Source organism: Papio anubis, chromosome 8 (genome assembly GCF_008728515.1).
Source record: "Papio anubis isolate 15944 chromosome 8, Panubis1.0, whole genome shotgun sequence".
Classification (NCBI taxonomy): domain Eukaryota; kingdom Metazoa; phylum Chordata; class Mammalia; order Primates; family Cercopithecidae; genus Papio; species Papio anubis.
Genome location: NC_044983.1, coordinates 125,370,245 through 125,394,309, shown reverse-complemented (window position 1 = coordinate 125,394,309; position 24,065 = coordinate 125,370,245). Strand labels below are relative to the sequence as shown.

The 24,065-nt window shown below is 45.2% G+C and overlaps 1 protein-coding gene and 1 non-coding gene across 7 annotated transcripts in view; both read left to right on the top strand.

Annotated features, from left to right (window-relative positions):
• ASAP1 (ArfGAP with SH3 domain, ankyrin repeat and PH domain 1) overlaps positions 1-23,715 on the top strand; it is a 397,004-nt gene extending 373,289 nt beyond the window's left edge. For 5 of the 6 annotated variants that reach the window (XM_017962320.3, XM_017962317.3, XM_017962318.3 and 2 more), the window contains 3 exons: positions 14,576-15,066; positions 17,680-17,802; positions 21,018-23,097. In XM_017962320.3, coding sequence (XP_017817809.1) covers positions 14,576-15,066; positions 17,680-17,802; positions 21,018-21,092 — 689 coding nt within the window. In that variant the 3' untranslated portion in view covers positions 21,093-23,097. Of the gene's footprint in view, positions 1-14,575; positions 15,067-17,679; positions 17,803-21,017 lie in introns of all 6 variants that reach the window. The other variant, XM_017962314.3, reaches the window with a different exon arrangement.
• On the top strand, positions 6,070-6,176 carry LOC116268708. The gene has a single exon (XR_004175880.1). It is a non-coding gene; the product is annotated as a U6 spliceosomal RNA (small nuclear RNA).
• Positions 23,716-24,065: the final 350 nt, after the last annotated feature.

Genomic DNA, 24,065 nt, shown 5'->3' with positions numbered 1-24,065 from the left:
GATCCATCCCGAATGCCTAGAGCAGCACCTGGCATGTAGTGGATGCCTAGTAAATAAACATTAAATGACGAAAGGTATTTATAAACTCAAATTTGGTGATTAGCAAAGCACCATACTTTTCCAGAATACGTAATACTTTTGTAGACATCACATTATTATAATCCCCAGATACCATTCTTTCTCCCCTTATAAACATAATCAGAGAGACCTCGGAACCAATAGCACCTCTACCACTTAGTAGCTGTGTGGGCTTGGGCAGGTGATGTAGTAGCTTCACTAAACCTGAGATTCCTCGTCTGTAAAATGGGGGAAATAATACTTACTTTGTGAGGTTTTGTAAGGACAAAATGAAGTCATATTTCAGAAAGTCCCTAGCAAGTGGGTGGCAAAGGAATCCTTCCCTGGGATGGCATCTGTCATGCAGAGTAGAGATACCCATGCTCTGCAAAGTACAAGAAAGCAGTGTCTATAAATACTGTTTGTTTGCCAAGCTAAGACACTCAGCTCTTTGACCGAGTCTTCTTTCATGCTGACAAGCTTTTCATTTGTAGAACCAAAATTTCAGTCTTATTACAACACAAGTGATAGTTCTGCCTTTTTTGTTACCATACCTTACCTTAGAGCTGCAAAATACCTTTAGGGGCATCTAGATCATTCCATCCTTATATAAGCCTGCAAGGCCAGCAGGGCCCACCTTGGATACAGACGGAAGCTCAGAGGAGCTCAGGGCCTGCTCCTTGGATTTTCAGTGCCAGCAGCAAGACTTGTGACCCCAGTCTAGTGCTGCATTGCCTAGTTTGAACAGAAGTCAAACTGGGGGTTAGTATCGGGAAGCTGAAATTCACCACTCTCTAGAGTTCTTCAGTGAAGTAACACACTTTGAAGAGCACTGACTGGTCAGGCCAGGCTCCTGTGTAGTAAGATGAGGGGACTCCCAAATGACTGCTGATTCACCCTCCATAGAACAGATACAAGACTTCCCCTGGGTTTGCTGAATCTTTATCTAGGATTGGTTTTTGTTGTCTTTTATTTTTAAACTCTGCCCAAGGGGCTGTTTTGATCTCAAAGGAGTTTGAAACAAGTTTCTCAGGCATGTAACCCCATTTACAATGTGCCCAGACTCTATCCCAGATCACTCACATATCACCCCTTGCCTCTCCAGCCTGATTCCTCTAGCAGCAGACCTCAGCACTTCTCAGTGCCCATAGGACTTTACCGCAACTGCCTTCAGCTCTTCGCTGCGCCCATCCCCTCTGTGCCCTCCCTTCCCTCGCAGCATGGCGTCAGCCCATCACCAAAGTCACTCCCTGATGTGCTCCCTCAGCTCCTGCCCCTCCTGTGCTGGGTTCTGCCACTCAACTGACTTCTGAGAGGCACAGTCAGGATGGTGGTTTGGCTGTCTCTATGACTGCTGACCTCACATGGTCATCTGGGGCTGCCCAGCAGTCCCAGCACCATGACCTTTCAGCCCACTCCCCCACACTGTCTCTCCTCTCCTTAGGAGCACCTTGTTTCTGTTCCTCATTGAGTCAGCACAGGAGTCCACCCCTACCACCACCTGCCTGGTATGGTGGCCGTGGTCCTAAGGTAGACCTTGTACCCTCCCACCCGCTCAGGGACAGACTCCAGCAGGTGTCCCTCCCTCTTTTGCACTGCTGTTTCCTTCCATCTGACAGGTCTGCTGTCAATACCCATCAAGACCTGTGTCCCTCCCACTACCACCCCCTTGCTGTACTCCCATTCTTTTTCTGTCTTTCGCACTCTCGCGCTCGCTCTCTCTCTCTCGCTCTCTCTCTCTCTCTCTCTGTCTCTGTGTGTGTGTGTGTGTGTGTGTATGTGTGTTTACTATTTGGAATTTCCCATAATAAACATACACAGAAATACAAAAAAAGACATTAGAATAGTATCCTACAGCCTCCTCTACCACACCCACATACTTATCACCCATTCCAGCACTTAACAGTTTATACCTGATCTTGTTTCATTTAGTTCCATACCCAGCTACTCTCAGTAATTCTGTAGCAAATCCCAGCCAATTTCATACATATGCAATTCTATTACATCAAAAAATTTCATCATGTCTAAAAAATCAAAAATTTCTTAATATCATCAGACACCCAGTGTTAACATATCCAGCTGTCTCACAATTGCCCTTTAAAAAAAAAAAAAAAATTGTTTATTTGAATAAGGATTAAAATAAAGTCCACACAGTAGAGTTGATTGATTTGTCTATAAGTGTCTTAGGCTAAAGTTTCCCCTTCATCTCTCTCTTTATTTGTTGAAGAAACTGTGTTATTCTTCCTATAGATTTCTCCAGTCTGGATTCCATCCCCTCATGTTTGTTCATCTAACATGTTCCCCTGTCTGTCATATTTCCTATTAATTGGAAGTTGATTCCAGAAACCTGATCAGATAGATTGAGGCTTTGGCAAAACCACTTCATAGGTGGTAGTGTGTTCTATCATGAGGTGTACACCATCGGATTGTCTCTGTGTGTGAACTTCACAGCTGTTAATGCTCAGAGCCAAGATTCATCCGTCCGTCCTCTCTTCCTATCCCTCTACAAGCTGATGGGCCAGTGGTTAATCTTCAGCCCTGTCTTCCTTGGCCGTCTGCAGCTCATGGCACCGTCACTGCTTCTCTCCTGCCTGGAACACTATGCACTTGTGTTCTGGACACCACCTGTCCACTCTCGCTGCACTGTCAGTTCCTTCCCGACCCCCTTAGCTGCTTTCTCATATCCTCCACCTCTGCGTGTTGGGCACCACGGGCCGTGCTCATGAACTGCTTCTGTTCTGCATCTTCCCTTACTCCTTAACTCATCCAAACAGTCCCACAGTTTTACACCCATCTGGAAAGCTCCACATTTCTATCTCCTGCCAAAGTATTCATCCATAATCCGAATTCACCAACAACAGCCTATTTCACACTGCCACTTGATGCCTGTGGGGGAAAATTCTCTGTGTTTTTCCTCTGCTCTCACATCACAACAATCATCAACACAGAAGACTTCTGTGACAAACGTGTGGGGATTTTTCCCCACGCACCAAGCGGCAGACACCAGCTGGGTGTCCTGTAATTTAGTTCCGACACTGTCTACCTGGAGATAGTGCCAGTCCCACCGGGTGAGAGCTCAGTCCCCAAAACTGCCCCCCCGCCACACACACATACCAGTTGCAAGTCCAGGCCTTCAGAACTTCTAACTGACTGGCTACAAGTTGGGGTTCCTACAACTCCCTGTTTGGATTCATTTAATTTGCTGGAGCAGCTCACAGAACTCCAGGAAATGCATTTACCGTTTTATCATAAAGGATATTGCAAAGGACACAGATAAAGAAATGTGTAGAGCGAAGTATGGGGGAAGGGGTGCTGTATTAGTCTGTTTTCACACTGCTGATAAAGACATACCTGAGACGGGGTAATTTATAAAGAAAAAGGTTTAATGGACTCACAGTTCCATGTGGCAGGGGAGGCCTCACAATAATGGCAGAAGGCGAAAGGCACGTCTTACATGGCAGCAGGCAAGAGAAAAATGAGAGCCAAGCAAAAGGGGAAACCCCTTATAAAACCATCAGATCTTGTGAGACTTACTACCATGAGAACAGTGTGGGGGAAACCGCCCCCATGATTCAATTATCTCCCACCAGGTCCCTCCCACAACATGTGGGAATTACGGGAACTACAATTCAAGGTGAAATTTGGGTGGGGACACAGCCAAGCCATATCAGGTGCAGAGCTTCCAAGCCCTTTCTGGAAACTCCAGGAGCCTCCACATGGTCAGCTCTCCAGAAGCTCACTGAACCCTGTCCTCTTGGCTTTTTATGAAAGCTTCATGATGTCAGCATTCCTTCCCCCAGGGTATAGGGTAGAATCCTCTCATGGAAGGTGCTTAAGACCCACAATAGGATTAGAGTCCTGCCTTGGGATAGGTAGTAAGAGGGCAAGAGAAGGTCAGAGGCTGGCCCCTGAGGCCTGACATACCCAACATTGTAACAGAAGTCTATAACAAGGGTTATAAGCCAGGAACCGTGGACGAAAACTAATACATTTAACACCACAGCCTACTCCCTGGTTTTCTGCTGTGGATCCTTTACATCAAAAAACATATATGTACACAATCATTAGTAATCAGTCCCGTCCATCATAGTGTATGAATACCTCCCAGGATGATGAGGACACTCAGGTTTGCAGGCTTCCTCTCAATATTGTCAGGTTCCACAAGCAGGAGTGGCCTGGGTAAATACACAGCTTCACCCTCTCAGGCATCTGGAATCATTGAGCTAAAGGCAATGTCATCTCTTGCCCTGAGACTCTTTTGAGTTGTTTTGAATTTTCCTCAATTACCCATTTATTTGTTTACACTCAGCTACTATTTCTCCTTCTCTCCATTAATCTCCAAACTTTTTTGAAGGGACATTAGAATCACCATGTGCTGGTCTAGATTATAGGCAGCAATACAAGTCTGGCAAGTAGCTTCTCAGTCCACTCCCAGATAGGGTGAGGCTACATAGATGTAGAAATAATGAGCTATTTTTACCACCAGCCATATTCATTGTTAGCCCCAGTTTTGCTAGAAGGGGTGAAGGCACATCTCACCCCCATCATGCCCTCAGGAATTTTGACATAAGGTTTAAAAAGATGGTTACAGTTTTTTACTTAGCATTCCTGCTAAAAATGTTTTGAAATGTTGGGCGCAGTGGCTCATACCTGTGATCTAAGCTCTGTGGCAGGATGGGAGGATGGATTTAAGTCGGGAGTTAGAGACCAGCCTAGGCAATACAGTGAGACCCCCTAGCTAAAACACAAAAATCATCTTTGCTGTCCCAGCAACTCCTATCCTAGGATCACTGCATCAGGTAAGGGAGAAGAAATACGTTTTTTTCTTAGATGATTTGGGAAAACTGCTCCAGAGTATCTCTTCCTTGCCTTCCTCAGGTAGCATGATCCTCTATAAACCATTTCCATTTTATTGTGGAACTCTTCTAGGCTCTGCCACCCCCATTAGAATGTTCTCGGACATCACCTGAGACAGCATGGGTATTTCAGATGTCATAGGGGTAACTTCAAGTAACATTTCATAGCAAGGTCCCTTAAGTGAACATTCTCTATTCCAAAGTCCCAGTAGTTGTTGCTGAGAGGTGCTCAAACACTTTTGCCATAAGCCCCAGGAACTGCTCCACAGGGGTTATCAAGTGGAGAGTTTGTCCCTGCCAGCACTCTAGCTTCTACTCTGCACTCTGCGGACTTGGACGTGTCCAATTAATATTGCTTGGAGAGCAGATTTACATGCCTTCTGGTTTATAGTACCAGGTAGGGGAAACATTCTCCGGTGTGATACTATGTTCATTACCATGATACAATCAGATAAAAGAGATGCAGTCGGCCTGGCGCAGTGGCTCACGCCTGTAATCCCAGCACTTTGGGAGGCCGCGGTGGGCGGATAACAAGGTCAGGAGATCAAGACCATCCTGGCTAATACCGTGAAACCCCATTTCTACTAGAAATACAAAAAAAGTAGCTGGGCGAGGTGGCGGGCGCCTGTAGTCCCAGCTACTCAGGAGGCTGAGGCAGGAGAATGGCCTGAACCTGGGAGGCGGAGCTTGCAGTGAGCTGAGATCGCGCCACTGCCCTCCAGCCTGGGTGACAGAGCGAGACTCCGTCTCAAAAAAACTAAAAGAGATACAGTCACTTCACATAAAGTGTGTTCAAATATACCAACTTTCATCATCCTATCAACCCTTACATTTTTTATATTCTAGTTTCAGGAACTTCTTTACCCCCAGACCATTTTACTCTGTTTTGTGCAAAAAGCTTTGGGTCTTCTGCCAAGCGTTGAGCCAAAGGACCCTGGACCTTTTGTCAGTCTTTATTTTGATTAGTCTGCCCCACTTTTGCCCCAGGCAATTTCAGATCATACGTTTCATTGTAATCTCTACCTTGCAATTTTTAAAATTCCTTCAAACTGTGAGAAATACAGTAAACTGGGTTGGGGCCCTTTAATGTTGGGAGAGCAGAGGGGCTCCCTTTGGTCCACCCACCGTACAATGATGTTGTATTAGGACCTTGGTTTTGCTCACTTCGGCAGCACATATACTAAAATTGGAACCATACACAGAAGATCAGCATGGCCACTGCTCATGGATGACACGTTATTTTTTTAACAACAGCAAAAAAAAGACCTTTGTTTTGGTAAGCGTGGTGGCTCACGCCTGTAATCCCAGCACTTTGGGAGGCCAAGGCGAGTGGATTGTTTGAGCTCAGGAGTTTGAGACCAGCCTGGACAGCATGGAAGAACCCTGTTTCTACATAAAATACACAAAATCACCCAGGCATGGTGGCACATACCTGTAGTCCCAGCTACTCAGGAGGCCGAAGTGGGAGGATTGCATGAGCCTGGGAGGCAAGAGATTGCAGTGAGCCGAGATCACGCCACTGCACTCCAGCCTGGGTCACAGAGCAAGACCCTGCCTCAAAACACAAAGACCTTTGTTTTAACTCTGTCAACTTCCATTTTATTCATTCCGTTTCTTAACCATCTAAAGAGATCCACCCTGCTGGGATGAGTCCCATGACTCTCCCCTTTTTCTTCTTCGTTTTATCCTATCAGTGTTTTCTTTTTTTCACCTTATTTGTTAATAACCATTTTAAAATTTCCACCTTCCTGGGAGGAGTCCTTTGGCTCTCACTTTTGCCTTTACCTGTTCTCTTGTTAATTAATCTAATATTTTTATTAGCATCTATAAGACCCATGAAGGGAAGCTGAGACAGCAAATTTGATAAGGCTTCTCGAACTGTTCATTTCTGTAGGAGTAATATCACATGGGGTGCCCATGTAGAAGGGCCCTCTTAACCACACATTTACCATGACTTGGGGAACAGGCATGTTCAGTGTGTGAATAGTCCTGTCATCATAAAGCCAGTCCCACATGCATACAGAGCATGTCAGCTACCGCATCTGGGGTGTCCCACTTGGCATTTGTAGGTAGAGCTGGACAGTCCCCCTTCTCAGGGTGAACAGACCTTACAGTGGCTTTTATCTATTCCACCAGGCTGGCAGTTACCACAGGAATAGCCTCCTGTGTATCTGGATCTTATATACCCATATGCAGTTGTTCAATAGTGAGGTGTGGGTCCCATCAATCCAAAATGTACTTATACTCTGTAGTGTTTAAAACCAAAGATACTGCCCCTAAATTAGTCACTCTTATAATCCATTTTAGTAAAGGTTCCTCAGGAAGCTGATGATACTGATCTACAGAATGAAACAGTTCCTTCACACTCTACCCTCTAGTTTCCATAGTTACTTAGTTTTGCCCGTTCTTCACATTGACTACCTTCTTGGTAACCACAGGTCTCAGAGGTACTTTCTGTTGTCCCTGCATGGTTTTCTCCTTTGTGGGTAACTTAAAGGCTAGTGGACTGAGCTCAGGCAGACCCACATCTGAGCTTAGTCCAGCCTCAAGTCCTGACCCAGCACCCTCTTTTATTTTAGCCATTATGGACAACAATAACCAAGGTATTAAATATTTCACTTTTTTCTTAGCTTGTATCTCTTTATGCATCCAGTGCACCAACTCCCAGGGAGTTGGATCCATCTCTGAATTCCACTGGTAACTTTTACCTTTAGTAACTTATCTCAACACAGCTGTGGCTTCATACCCCGAGTGACCACATGGCCACATAGGAATCCAAAGATTCCTGATCCCCCACCCTTTTATCCTTTCTCGTCTCAAACCACATGTTTCTGTGAGTCAGAGCTGTTCCAACAAATCCTGCTTCACTGATACCAAATGTGTGCTCCCAGCAGACTGATTTTTATGTCACTATCAATATAAACCTTGATCAGATGCTTAGAAAGATATTTGGGTATAAAGGACAAAATGTAATGGTAGCATACACAACATGCCATAGTGTGCTATGTACACTCTTATCACCCTTTTGTGTATGAAAAGCTCTTAAGCAGAATAGGGGAAAACATTGGGTTCTTAATGAGATTAAAGCAGTGGGGCTGGGCACAGTGGCTCACACCTGTAATCCAAGCACTTTGGGAGGCCCAAGCTGGAGGATCACCTGAGTCCAGAATTTTGAGACCAGCCTGGGCAACAGGGTGAGATGAGACCTTGCCTCTACAGAAATTTGAAAAATTAGCAGAGTGTGGTGGTATGCACCTGTGGTCCCAGCTACATGGGAAGCTGAGGCAGGAGGATCTCTTGAACCCAAGAGGTCGAGGTAGTAGTGAGCCATGTTTGCACCATTGCACTCCAGCCTGGGTGACAGAGTGAGACACTGTCAATCAATCAATAAAACAGTGGGCATCACATAGTGGATCTGAGTTCCTTTAGGGAATGGTCCCAACCTGACACAAGGAAAGCTGTAGGAGGCCTTGTGGCAGACTCACACTAAACTACATGTAGGTGTGACCACCACTCATCTAACTCTAGTATGGGGCACCCAACATTTCTGGGTGCAAAACATGTATCCTAACTGTACTCAGGCCTTTAGTACGCACTGCAGCAACATGCATGTTGCGTTAAACAACACTAACCCACCAGACAGAAAAGGGCCTTATAGGAGATAGGTGCAGGTCTGGGTATCCTGGAATAAGCTGAGTTTGCTTTCAATGAGGAGCAGAATTCAGAGGAAAATGCAGATTAGAGGGAGTTCTCTTCCAGGAGGAAGGCAAAAGGATAGGAGTCAGCCTGGAAAGATAAGGAGGTTTTGGCAGAGTGAGCCAGGCCGACTCAATAAACAGTGCTGAAGAGAATGCTAAGATGCAGCTTTGGGAAAGGGCCTGTACCCAGACCCAACAGGTCTTCACAATTTTAACACAAATAGAGGCTGAAGTGGCCATGGGGCAGTGACCCTCAGTCTTGGCTGCTGAGGCTCAGGGGCACACCTGTGGGACTCTTACGGCCTTCTGAATTTATGGAAGTTGTCTGAGGGCACTTGCAGTTTACATCAATGTACTATGACTGCCCGTGCCTTTAGATTAGGGCAAAGTAAAACATGTTCTGCAGTGTCATCGGTAGGTATAGGAACTATTCTAAACACCCATCGAATGAATGAAAGAAAAGAAGGAAGGAAGAAAGGAAAGGAAGGAAGGAAGCCAGGTATTGTGGCTCCAGCCTTTAATCCTAGCACTTTGGGAGGCTGAAGTGGGAGGATCACTTGAGCCCAGGAGTTCAAGACCAGCCTGGGCAATGAAGTGAGACCCTGTCTCTGTTTAATTAGTAAAATTAACACCACCCATGTCCTGCCTGCAGGAGGCAGGTGGGCTGTGCTGTAACTAATAGCACCCAGTGGAAACTAGTCTCAGTACAATCCTGTGAGATGAGACATAGTGATTGGCTCTGCCTCTAATTAACTTTGAATCCAGAAATGACTGAGTCATGGCCATTGTTAACAACACCTGTCCTTAATAACATTTGTTATATGGCCAAGGGGAGATTTTATTGGGAAGGCAAAGGAAATACCTCTGTCATTCTTACTAATCTGTAATGAAGCTAAATTGTACCATGATTGTACCACAATATGGTGTAATACTGGAGCCGTTGGTAAGGTTCAGCTTCCTCGTGTAAATAAGCCTTATGATAATACTGATACGATCAGATGTATTGGGAGGTTGAGTTGAAGCCCCCTCAGGATGGAATGCCTGTGGAAAATGGCCCAAGAAGGAACTGGATCTAGCTAACCATCAGCTGATCTCTGTGCGAAACAGCTCTGCACAAGTTTATCCTAAGGTCCAATAGCCGTAGAACAAGGCAGGAAAGAACAATGAGGACCAAGGCAGGAAAGAACAGTGAGGTTAGTACACAATTATGAAAGTGTTTGTATGACTTCATAGGACAAATTAGTTATTTCTTTAAATCCATCCCTACCCACACTGACTTCTCCAGATTTTAGGTGGCAGCATTTTTGTAACTGTTTTATAAATGCTACAACAAATGTTCTGATAGACACATTTGTTTTGGTATAAGGGATCTGTGGTTGAAAACCAAGGAGCAGCCTATGGTGTTTTATATATATATATATATATATTTGGAGCTGTAGGTATATATGTATTGGTATTCATCCACAGTTCCTAGTTCATAATGTCCACATCCCTTGTTACAGTCTTTTGTTGTAATGCTGGATGTGTTAGGCCTCGGGAAACAGAAACTCTCCTGCCCTCCTTTATGTGCCCAAGGCAGGACTGTAATCTTTTCCCATCTTGCCGATTGTGGGTTTGAGATCCTTCCCTAAGAGAGTCCTACCCTATACCCTGGGGGAAGGAATGCTGACGTCATGAAGCTACCATTAAAAACCCTAGAGGACTGGGTTCAGGGAGCTTCTAGAAAGCTAAACCCGTGGAGGCCAACAGGAAAGTGAAGAAGAACTCGTCCGCGTGCTGGGAGGGCGGCACACCCCCAAATCCACAGGTTCAGAAGCTCCTGTGCTCAAGACCCTTCCAGACCTCACCCTGTGTATCTGTTCATCCGGCTGTTTATTCTTTAAAATATCCTTCTTAGGGCCAGGAGCTGTGGCCCTGAGAAGGCTCACACCTGTAATCCCAGCACTTAGGGAGGCCAAGGTGGGTGGATCACTTGAGCCCAGGAGTTGGAGACCAGCTGGGTAACATAATGAGACCTTGTGTCTACAGATAATAATAAAAAACAGAAATAGCTGGGCATGGTGACACGGGCCTGTAGTCCTAGCTGCTTGGGAGGCTGAGGTGGGAGGATAGCTTGAGCCTGGGAGACCAAGGCTGCAGTGAACCATGATTCTCACACACACACACACACACACTTCTTAGTAAACTGATAAACTTAGGTAAGTGTTTCTCTGAGTTCTGTGAGCCACTCTAGCAAATCAGTCGAACCCCAGTTGAAGCCAACTGGTCAGAAATTCCAGAGGCCTGGGCTTGCGACTGGGCAGGAAGGTGGGAACATTCTGGGGAACTGAGCCTCAAGCTATGGGATCTAATGCTGTCTCCAGGTAGATGGTGTCAGAATTGGATTAGAGGACACCTGGCTGGTGTCCACTGCTTAGTGATGGGGTGAGACCCCCACACATTTGGTCACAGAAGTTTTCTTCTGTGTTGATGATCGTTGTGGTGTGAGAGTGGAGGAAAAAGCACGGTTAGAGGAGCGAGCTTTTCCCCACACAATGTCTCACAGGCTTCTCGACTTAAAACTGGAATACGGACTCTGACTCCACTCCAGACTGTTTCTCCCTCAGTGTCCCCGTCTGTTAAAGGCAGTGTCATTCTTCCAGATGTTCAGGCCTTAAAGCCTGACAGAGGTGCTTAATTAACTCTTTTTCTCTCACACACCACATCCTGTGCTTGCACAAATACTGTTTATTCCCCCTTCCACATCTATTTAAAACCCAGTCACTTCTCACCATCTCCACCGTTGTCACCCAGGATCAAATGAGTATCATCTCTTGTCTGGACAGTTGGAGCCTCCTACCCTGTCTGCCTGGAACCTTCTAACCTGGTCCTGCAGTCTGTTCTCAGCAGAATACTGGAGCCTTCCACATTCAATCACGTCACTCCTCTGTCCTGAGCCATCCGGTGGTTCTTCTCCCAACCCCCACCAGATATCAACATGGCTGATGTCCAGACCTCCTGCACATTTTTGACCTATTCTTGCAGTATCAGAGTGGCCTTCCCTGACCACACCCTCCTTGGTGGTCACTCTCTTCCTCCACACCCAGCCAGCACTCTGTTCTCCCTTCCCCTGCTTACCTGCCCTCACCCTCTGGTAACTGCATGTTTACTTGTCACCCTCTCGCAGAGTGTGAGCTCCCAGCAGGCAGGGGCCTAGTCCTTTCCATCTGCTGTGTCCCAAGTGCCTGAAATGGTGCGGGGCACAGCATATGCCCAGCAAATAGGGGTTGAATGGTAACCCTTTTCCTGTAAGTCTGAACTATCATTGGGCTAGGAATCAACCATCCCTTACTCACTTTGTGACTTGGGAGGCTCCACGGCCTCCCTCGGTATCTTGGAAGATGGAGATGATGGTGATATCCACATCACGGGGCTGTTAAGAAGGTGAAGCTGCGTCATGCAGCACATCTCAAGGCCAGTCTCCTCTCCTTCCCTGCCCTGTGGTCCCATCTCTCTCCTGCCCAGAGTTGTATCACCTGGGCCAGTGTGCATTGAGGCCCTGACCAGCCTTGCCTCTTCCCTTCAAGGGTCTCAGACTGGTGCCAGCAGTCACATTGTCACACCAAAGCCAGGAGTGTGGAGAGAGGATGTGGGACAGGGTCTAGATACCTGAAGCTGGGGACAGCATGGCCATGTACATCTCTACTAAAAAATTAAAAATCAGCTGAAGTGTGGTGGCACATACCTGTGGTCCTAGCTACTCAGGAGGCTGAGACACGAATATCACTTGGAGACTAGGAGGTCAAGGTTGCAGTGAGCCCTGATTGCACCACTGCACTCTAGCCTCAGTAACAGAGGAAGACCCTGTCTCAATAGAACTAAAAAGAAAAATAAAAACTACCTGAAGTCTTACCACCCAAGATAACTGATGAATTAGTGTATATCTTTGGTCTTTTTTTCTCTGCTATTTTTTAAAGTTTCTGTTTAATATTTTTGACATAATAAAAACATTTTTCATGCTATTAATTACACAACAATATAATCTTTATTGGCTACATATCATTGTCGTTTGTTGGTTTGCTTTTTAAGACAGTCTCACTCTGTCACCCAGGCTGGAGTGCAATGGCACTGTCATAGTTCACTGCAGCCTTGGACTCCTGGGCTCAAGCGATCCTCCAGTCTTAGTCTCCTGAGTAGCTAGGACTACAGGCATGTACCACCACACCTGACTAATTTTTATTTATTGTCCATACAATCCTCTGCATTCAGATGGGTGGCATTTTTTTCGTTATAAGCAGTACTGTGCCAAACACTGTAGCACAGACATCTGTGTATGACTTTGATCACTGTTTTAGGATAAATTCCTAGAGTTGGTGCTGCAGGTGAAGAGGCTGGGATATTTTGAAGATTTTCCATGCCTAGCACTTACAGTTTCTCTTGCCCCATCAGTGTGACTCACAGCCAAGGCCTTTCTAGCCCCACCACCGCAGGGATTCCCCCTAGCTTTTTCCCTCTTGACTGCCTGGCTCAGATTGTTTCTTAGCCAATTTCAGGCTTCCAAGAGAAGAATGCGATTGATGTAAATTTACTATTAGAGCCAAACCACCTCAGCTGAAGCTTAGGAACCAGCCCGTGAGCAGGGTGCCCCTTGATTTTGATTTTTTTAGAGATACAACTAGACAGGTCATGGGCAGAAACAGCCCCAGTACAGCCTGTGACATTTACAACATGAGGTTTATCTGTTTCTTCTCCTTCTTTAAGAATGTCTTTCTGAATACATTATATTTTTAGGACCAAATTCCTAGTGTGAGTCACTCAGTGTGCCTTAGTCAGCTGTTTCCTCCCTGAGAGCATGGTATGTGCTTGGCCCCTATGCCAGGAGCCAAAGTTACAAAAATGAGTGAAACAGGAATGTAATACTGTAATAGGGCCTTAAAGAACCCTAACAGTGATGGTAGTGCTAGTACATAATGCTTACAGCGTGCCAGGACCTGTCAGTAAATTCTTTGCATATATTAACCCATGTAATCTGCATGCCAACCCTTTGAAGTAGGGTTTTAAGAGATGAGTAAATTGCAGCACAGAGAGGTTGTGTAATTTGCCTAAATTCACACAGCTAGTAAGCGGTAGAACTAGAATTGGAGACATGTCCATAGTTTTCTAAGTACCAAGAGCTGTGCAAAGAGCTATGGGAATGGGTCAACAAATTGATACATTTCCTAAGCTGTGCATACTATGCAGCCATTAAACAGAACAAAAAAGAACTGATTTGGAACTCTCCTAAACATATTAAGTGGGAGAAAAGCAAAGTTTCAGACAAAGTATGTATCCCTTGTATGGTTTTTAAAAGACATAGCACATGCGTGTGTATCACCAAAATGTAACCGAAGTTAAGAGACAGGGGCACAGAGAGAGAGAAGCCTTTTGCTGCTTCTCTTACATACTGCATGAATCATGTAAAATGGGGAGAAATCATAATAAATTATGATACAGCTGTAGAATGGAATAGAATATACCATTCAAAATTATATGCGACTAGTAAATAATTTTTAGTAACATGACAAATACTGTTGCTAAAATAGTATTAGATAAAAGCAAGTAAAAGTTGTATCTATAGAAAATATATAGGAAAATTAAAAGGAACTATATAAAATAATTTTAAATGGCTACATTTAGGTGTTAGGCTTAAGAACTCTGTACTTTCCGATTCTCTGCAATCTGTTTCTGCGTATTTTTTTAAATTCTGGATAAATGTAGACATCTTGTTCTTACATGATTGAAGCCTGAAGTCTTGAATTGTAGCGCTTTCCAGGCTTACAGACACTGTCTTTGTGAAGCGCCTGGGGGACCTGGCCCCTGAGTCCATCCATTTCAAGTGCTCACTGTAGGCCAGTTCCCTTCGTGATGATGGCGCCTCTTTTAGGTGACTGACAGGAAAGCAGCCCTTCCCACCAATGACCTCCCTGTTTTTGATTGCTTCCACAGTGGCACTAAGGAAAACAGATCATCTCTCCCTAGACAAATCCAACATCCCGCCCGAAATCTTTCAGAAATCATCACAGTTGGCAGAGTTGCCACAAAAACCACCACCTGGAGACCTGCCCCCGAAGCCCACAGAACTGGCCCCCAGGCCCCAAGTTGGAGATTTGCCACCCAAGCCAGGAGAACTGCCCCCCAAACCACAGCTGGGGGACCTGCCACCCAAACCCCAGCTCTCAGACTTACCTCCCAAACCACAGATGAAGGACCTGCCCCCCAAACCACAGCTGGGAGACCTGCTAGCAAAATCCCAGACTGGAGATGTCTCACCCAAGGCTCAGCAACCCTCTGAGGTCACACCGAAGTCACACCCATTGGATCTGTCCCCAAATGTGCAGTCCAGAGACGCCATCCAAAAGCAAGCATCTGAAGACTCCAATGACCTCACACCTACTCTGCCAGAGACGCCTGTACCACTGCCCAGAAAAATCAATACGGTGGGTGGGACCAGTGTTCGGGCCCTTAGGAACCCTATGCCGCACTTTGCAAGTTGGTGGGAGGGCGAGTGCTCCAGCTTACACAAGAAAAAGCGAGAGCTTGCTCACCTGACCCTTATGTGCTCTGGTTCAAGCATGATGGTGGATTGGAGCCTGTGGGTTACAAACTCAGGCTTTAGGCTCCAGCAGACGGCTTCAAGTCCTGGCTTCAGTGCCTAACATAGCTGTACAACCTTGGCAAGTTACTTTCTCTGAGCCTTACTTTCTTCACATACAAAAAGGAGCTAATATAACATCTGAGCTCATAGATGATTAAATACAGTGACAAATGAGTAGCACTTGGCTGGCACCTAGACCACTCAGCAAGTAGTCACTCTTATCTAGGAACCTTGAGGATGAAACTTTTCTTTCCTGAGGGTCGTGAGAAAGCAATTTCCCTCTCAGATGTCTGGGTATTTTTTTTTTTTTTTTTTTTTGAGAAGGGTTTGCTCTGTCTCCCAGGCTAGAGTGCAGTGGTGCGATCACAGCTCACTGCAGCCTCAATCTACTAGGCTCAGGTGATCCTCTTACCTCAACCTCCTGGGGAGCTGGGACCACAGGTGCGCATCACCACACCTGGCTTTTTTTTATATTTTTGATAGAGATGGGGTTTTGCCATGTTGCCCAGGCTGGTCTTGAACTCCTGGGCTCAAGCAATCCTCCCACCTTGGTCTCTCAAAGTGCTGAGATTACAGGTGTGAGCCACTGCGCCTGGCTCCCTGAGTATCTGCTGAGTCAGACCTTCTCACTGCCTCTTCCTAAAGGAATTGGAGATAGAGCTCTCGATATGATAGAATAGCATAGAATTTTGTAGAAATCTCATATTCTGTCATTTTCATGAAGTGTTTCCTACTGTGTATCAATTTTATTTTAATATAAGTGATTTTATTCCTCACATTCTTTGTGGAGATGTGGTACTCCAGGAAGATGTCACATGCTTTTTATCTGGAACATAGCTGCCCTCCCACCAGGGCACCAGCTCCCCAGGAGGGGGAACACAGTCAACAGGGAAACCAAAAGTTCTCCCACTGCACATGGCAGTTCTACCCGCCTCACATTCTGTTATACACAGTACCCAGCACTTTGGGAAGAGGTAAGTGAATTGCTTGAGGCCAGGAGTTCAGTGATCACACCACTACACTCCAGCCTAGGTGACAGTACAAGACCCTGTCTCAAAAAAATTAAAACGAGGCTGGGTGCAGTGGCTTACTTCTGTAATTTCAGCACTTTGGGAGGCCAAAGTGGGAGGTTCCCTTGAGCCCAGGATTCATGAGCAGCCTGGGCAACATACGGAGAACCCATTTCTTTAAAAAATAAAAATTAATTAGCTGGGCATGGTGGCACATGCCTGCTATCCCAGCTACTTGGGAGGCTGAGGCGGGAAGATTGCTTGAGCCCTGGAGATCAAGGCTGCAGTGAGCGTGATCATGCCACTGCACTCTAGCCTGGGCAACAGAGTGAAACCCCTTCTCAAAAAAAAAAAAAGTTACAATAAAAGTATGTCATATCAATACTTAAATTAAGAAAAATAAAACCCATCTTCCTGTAGGTTGGAGGCTGCCGTGTCTGATGGTAGATACTTCTAGTATTCAAAAGGGAACTCTTCATGACTCCCAAGCACCACTTACGCAAAATTTTCATTTCATGCTACACACTATACAGTTTTATTATGTCATTTAATCTCCGCGTTATAAGTTAACACACTACAGGCCTCTCAGTTGCTCACGCAGTCACTGCCACAGTTCTGCCAGGCTTCTCCAACCCACTCGCACAGGCCCTGAAGGGAGCTCAGAAAGCAGCTGGAACTATCAGGGTGATTAAAGGAGAAACCAGGGGACAGAGAGGAAGAGTCACTCCACCCAAAACATTTAAACAGACAGCTTGCTTTTTTTTAAATTGCCAATTAGCCGGGTGCAAAACAAACAACCCATCGCTTAGAAGGTGACACCTCTATTTTTACTTTTCTGTTTGCAAAGAACTGGAAGTTCAACAAATAAATGCTCAAATCAAAACTGATCAAAAATTAAAACTGTTTTAGGAACTACATAGACTTCTCCTAGCCCCAGGCCGATCCTGCTGTGTTTAACCAGCATGTACTGACTTGCTGTTTTGCATGAGGGGACTGACAAATTTGTTTATGCTGCACATTCAGTATGCCGAAGCTGCACATTTTGCTTTACGTCATGTTTCCTAAAAACATTTTTAGACTCTGCTGTCATTGGGCAAGCTGATGTGGGTTGGGGGGGTACCGAGTGCTTGATGTTTTTTGGTGAAGCTGAATTTTGATCCCTACCCATACTGTTTGCTTTCTGGTGAAAATAACTTGTTGATGCCCAATCACCAATGCAGGGCCACACTGATGATGAGGGGAGAGGAAGGGCCTGTGGTTCCTTAAGAGCACACAGTATACCGGGCACCTGGCAGGCATTCTTCTTCCCACCCTTCAAGGGTGAGGAAATCAAGGCTCAGCGAGGTTAAGTTACTTGCCCAAGGTCAACCATTTTACAAAGAACCGCTGCTCTTTTTTTCCATTCAGGCCATTCTTTCAATTAAAACCCAGTTTCTTTCTTTAAGGGGAAAAATAAAGTGAGGCGGGTGAAGACCATTTATGACTGCCAGGCGGACAACGATGACGAGCTCACATTCATCGAGGGAGAAGTGATTATCGTCACAGGGGAAGAGGACCAGGAGTGGTGGGTACGTACGAATCCATCCACTTCATTGGTACATTCATACAGCATGCCTTGGCAGGCACCACATGGGAGCCGACAAACAGTGCAGTAAAAGAGGGCCCTTGAGCTGCATCACTCACCCAACAGCCATTGAATGCAGTATTCTCAATTGTATTTTCTGTGTCACACACTATTACATGCTAGAAAAACAGCCATGGAGCTGGCCGGGCACGGTGGCTCACACCTGTAACTCCAGCACTTTGGGAGGCCAAGGCAGATGGATCACGAGGTCAGGAGTTCGAGACCAGCCTGGCCAGCAGGGGAAACCCCGTCTCTACTAAAAATAAAAAAAATTCGCCAGGCATGATGGCGTGCGCCTGTAGTCCCAGCTACTCGGGAGGCCAAGGCAGGAGAATCGCTTGAACCCGGGAGGCAGAGGTTGCACTACACTACAGCCTGGGCAACAGAGTAAGACTCCGTCTGAAAAAAAAAAAAAAACAGCCATAGGGCTTTGAAGACAGGTCAAGAGAATTCACATTTGTATGTGCTTTACCCACAGTATCATGTAACCTTGTGAATTGTAGGCATTTTCTGATTTTTCAGATAAAAAACTAAAGCAGAAAAAAGTTGAGCATGTTGCCTGTGCTCCCTCAACCAGTAAGCAGGCTAAGTCAAGATTCTGGATCGGCCCTGACCCCAAAGCCTATATGCTTTGCTCACCATTCCACACTGTCCCCAGGCTGGGAATCAGAAGGCCGGAGTTCCTGCTCAGGCTCAGCAGTTGACAAGTCCTCAGGCTCCATTCTTAATCCAGTCTGCAGTTCTTTCTTTGTCAAATAGGCCAAGACACCTTCTCCATGTAATGTTAGGAAAAGATTAAATGAAAATATCTATGAAAACTCCTTTTACATTAAAACCTGCAGCCCAGGCATCAGGAGGGAAAGACATCAGCATCCTCATAGGCCTTGCTGGGTACTCAGGCTATCAGTGACCTGTGAGGGCAGTCCGCACATCTGTTAATTTTCAGGTTGCCAGGGAGTAAGTCCCGATGGGAACTGCTAGTCCAAGGAACAGTGAACAAGCCCCCTCTTCTGCTTTCCTTGTTGATCATTTCCTGCCATCAGGCTGAAAATTCCCCTTCCTTGGCAGCCTGAGCCCCCTACTGCCAAGAGGGATTCAGTTTTGTCTGCCAGGAAGGGACCTGAGGCTCGCCGTTGAGCCAGCAGTACCTAAGAATGCCCAGAAATACATGTGTATATAATGTGTGCACACACCCATATGCATGGACACACATTCACCTTGACTTTTCTTCCTTCAGGCCTAAACAGTGATGTCAGATTATTATTATTTTTTTTTTTTTTTTTTTTTTTGGGAAGGGCGGGTCACCAAGCTCCTGTCACCAGGCTGGGAGGTGCGGTGGCTGGATCTCAGCTCACTGCCAAGCTCCGCCTCGAGGGTTTATGCTATTCTCCTGCCTCAGCCTCCCGGTAGCTGGGACTACGAAGCCGCCACCTCACCCGGCTAGTTTTTTTTTTTTTTTTTGTATTTTTAGTAGAGGTGAGGTTTCACCACCGTGATAACCAGGATGGTCGCCGATCTCTGACCTCGTGATCCGCCCGTCTCGGCCTCCCAACGTGCTGGGATTACAGGCTTGAGCCACCGCGCCCGGCCCAGATTCTTAATCACAGCTCTAAGGATTTTGTTTGGACTCAACTGGGGCAATTTTGCCCTCCAGGACATTTACAACATCTGGAAATATTGTCAGGACCAAGGAAGGGGGTTGCTACCAACACCTAGTAGACGGAAGCCAGGGATGCCACTAAACATCCTCCAGTACTCAAGGAGCCCGCACAAGCAAGGATGCCAGTAGCACCGTGGTTGAGAAACCCTGAACTGAAGGGATCAGCCTAGGGGGGCCCAGGGGGTGCCTTCAGCCTCTGTCAGCAGAGTGGGGCCTGCCCCTGGCATGAAGCCTGTCAGAGAGCCCATTTAGTCTCATGACGAGGAGGTGGGCTCTGAAGCCCCCCGCGTGAATCAGTTACAAGCTCTGTGGGCCTTGGATAAATAAAGCATGTCCCTTCTGTAAGCCTCACTTTCCCTCTGAAAAATGGGACATGATTATTCATTTCTCACAAGGATGTTGAGGAACTCACTTTGTAATCTGTTAATATTATTAGAATCAGGCAGTGATCATGTTCTTTGCTAAGCAACTGATGACTACAGCAGAGATACCTGAGGGCAGTCAGAAGCTGTCATTGGTGTCCCTAGCATCATTCCTAGGGGACATTGTGTGTGCCACCATTACATGCCTCGCCAGACGTAAAGATGGTGCCACACACATCCTAACTGTGATGTGAAATTCACAAAGACCTCACACATGCACGATGCCAACTAAGACCACATGTGGTAGGTAGGCAGGCCTTCAGGAGAGCTGGGCGGGCCTGGTTGACTCTGTTCCACTCTTAAAACCACCTTCCTCTCTATCGATTTGGCATTGGAAGCCAATGTGCACGATTTTGTTTCTTCTGTTGAAGGCCCATTACGTGATTTTCTTTAGTGCAATCAATACTGATCTAATTGAAGTAATTAGAAAATTTTTACAGGTAACTGTGGCTTACAGGCCAATGCAGCAGACAATAAGATTGCCATTGGCCACCATCAGTCTCAAACTTTCACAGTATTCTTCCTCCACAGTAACCGGAAAACAAGTGATATTACATAGCGGCCTTTTCATGTGTTTTTTTTTTTTCTTTTTTAAATGTATCACACAAGCCTGGAAAGAAGGGATTTTTGTAGCTCCACTTTACAGAGAAGAGACTTAGCAAGGTGTGTCTGAGGTCACCCAGCTGTAAAGGCAGCCAGGCACCCTGGTTCAGAGCAAGGACTCTAGAGCCCCATGCCTGTGGGAGAGCATGTCACCTCTCTGGGCCACTGTCCCTTCATCTATAAAATGAAGATTGTAAACTGTGTAAGAAATATCCACCTCTGGGAGTTGCTGTGTGGGTGCAGCAAGATCCACATAGAATGCTGAGCATATTGGAAGTTCTGTCGTTTGCTGTTTCCTTATGTAGTTTATGACCGTTAAGCTCTCTGTAGTTCACTGAAGGGTGGGAAGAAGGGTAAGCCTGGGATTCCACCCCCAGGTCTGTGGGCAGACTGGGCTGGGCTCTTACCCATTGGGCTTGTCATGGGGCCACTGCCTGCTGCCTCCATCCTGACCACTGTCTTTTCTCCCTGCAGATTGGCCACATCGAAGGACAGCCTGAAAGGAAGGGGGTCTTTCCAGTGTCCTTTGTTCATATCCTGTCTGACTAGCAAAAAGCAGAACCTTAAGATTGTCCACATCCTTCATGCAAGACTGCTGTCTCCATGTAACCCTGGGCACAGTGTGTATATAGCTGCTGTTACAGAGTAAGAAACTCATGGAAGGGCCACCTCAGGAGGGGGATATAGTGTGTGTTGTAAATATCCTGTGGTCTTCTGCCTTCGCCAGTATGAGGGTAGCCTCGGACCCGGCGCGCCTTACTGGTTTGCCAAAGCCATCCTTGGCATCTAGCACTTGCATCTCTCTATGCTGTTTTACAAGCAAACAAACAAAAATAGGAGTATAGGAACTGCTGACTTTGCAAATAGAAGTGGTCTCAAGCAACCGTTGAAAGGCATAGAATTGACTCTGTGTTCCTAACAATGCAGTATTCTCAATTGTGTTACTGAAAATGCAACATTAGCAAAGAGGTGGGTTCTGTTTTCCAGGTGAAACTTTTAGCTCCATGACAGACCAGCCTGTAGTTATCTGTGTACACAGTTTACAGCTACAAAAACCTACTTTGGTATTTATTACAGAAAAGTGCTCAGTTAAATGTAAGTATTATTCCTTCAGCAAAATATTCACTGACCCAAAACTCTTTGTGGCATTTTACAATGCACACAGCCTCATGCAAGTTTAGACAAGTGGATTTATACTGTCTTATGAGTGCCCGCCCCTGATATATTACCTCATTATGCAAAAATAACATATCTTTCATGACTATTTTGACAAAAGTTTAAAACACATATGAAGTTCAACTTTCAGGAACCAAGGACTGCCAGAAAATATTAGCCTCTACATTATGCATGCATTTAGAAGCTTACCTGAAATCTGCCTTTTATAAAGGAATAGTATGGATAAGTGGAATTGTACATTTTTTAAACTTGATTGCCATTAAAGCAGAAATTATAAGGTTGCAACAATATTTGTTTCTAGTCATTGGCTTTCTCAAGAGTATGGATTGACATTGTGTTATGAATGCACATCCCTCAGATGTGTTGAAGCATCCATTGCATCCATTTTCTATTATTTCTTTAGTTTTGTTCTTGGACAAATTTAAACTTTTAAAAGATTCTTCAAGATGAATTTAAAAGTCAACCCTTCACACAGTCTCCCTACTGTATGTAGAATCCAGGTGCTGAAACCAAGTGTTTCTTTTCCCATGCTCTTTGTTAAACCCCAATTATAGATAATTTTTCCAGTCTTAAGCTCTGTCCACCTTCAAGTCAATTCATAACCAAGTTTTTGAACGCTGCTATGAATTGCACTGTGAAAAGCACTCTTCCCTCTCAGTTTTCTTTTCATCTCCGCCATGTTTATCAGATCCTTAAGAACACGGTATTTCAGTCTTTTACATCAGTCTGAATTTTGGAAAAGAACACAATAGTTGTACTCCACAGTCAGTGAAACTGTTCCCCGAGTCCGAGGCTCATGTGTCATTCTGGCACTACATTTGCTTAAATTGCTATTTTGGCAACAGCACAGAAAACTAATATTTTTAAGCAGAGAATCTTGGCAGTGAGTGAGAGATGTTAGTTTCACAGAAGCACAACTCCCAGCCCAACCCTTAGGAAAAGCCGTCTTCCATCGTTACAGTGCTCAGTGAATATCCATTCAGTTCTGCTTAAGTGGTTGCTATACAAACTTTGAATAGCCGCCTAATAAATAAACCTTGCATGACAAACCTGCAAAATATTTTATCAGCTGTTATTGGAAAGTGATTTTAAGCAATTGCTTCCTCAGTGTCAGGGCACATGTGAATTTCCACACCAAACTGAGAGCTATGAGGAACCAGTTGACATGCTGGGGTGACTGGCAGCTTTAGCAGCCTCGGTACTGAAGCCACACCAGTGTCAGGATGGAAGTCAGAGTCTGAGGTTGCTCAGTGTCCCGGTCATTCATTTACACATTTTAACTTGCATTAAAGAGCTCTTCATTTTTGTGGCCTAGACTCTTTTCACTGATCTCAAAATAAACTGTTTTTTTTTTTTTTTTAAAGAAAAAAAACACACATACACAAAAGCTGCATGTCTAAAATTACATGGAGTTAGTGTCTATTCTTTTTCCCCTTTTGCAGCAACTTACACAGCATTTTTAATACATTTTTTTTCTAGTTTTTTTGTTCGGTTTTGTTTTCCATCAGGAATTTGAGTTCTCTCTAACCCAGCTTACTGTGGGACATGTGGGACATAGGAAAACTCGGTAGATATACCTTTGGTGATCTTGTTGAGTTTAAGTCTGATCTTGATCTTAAACTCAGTAAGCCACTATCTGCAATTTTGTACATTATATAGTATTTTGAAGATATGGAACCTTATGAAAAAAAATAGCAAATTAGTTCTTTTTCCCCCAGAGGGGAAAGTTATGTTCTGCAAATAGTGTGTATCTTATTTTACTGTTGAACAGCAATTGCTATTTATTTTTTTATTGCCTAGAACTTCAACATGTTGTATAGGAATCCTGTAGTGCCACTAGTTAAATGCCGAATTCTCATCTGGATGTTACCATCAAACATCAGTACACTTGTCATTTCACATGTGTTCAATGTGACAGTTTTTCAGTACTGTATGTGTTAATTTCTACTTTTTTTAATATTTAAAATTGCTTTTAAATAAACATATTCTCAGTTGATCCCAAACTTCTGAAATCAGGCCATTTTGTGAGTTTTTCACTACCCTGCTGACAGGAGAGAATCAAGGCTTCCTCTGGCTGTGCTTTCGGGTGTATACATAACACAGCAAACACACGGCAGTGTGTGTGTGTCACTCCAACCCTTGTCAGCAATCACTCTGGATACATAAAAGTTTGTGGTACTTGCCCCAGCTTACAAACTGTGGGCCTTCGGACCCTTTCTGTCCTCCACCTTCCGCCTTCCGCCTCCACCACGTCCACTTCTGTGCCTGTCCATGTGAACAGAGCAGGAAGAAGGTGGAGGGGCACGAGGTTTACATGTTGCCATGTGGACAGCACTTAGACTGAGC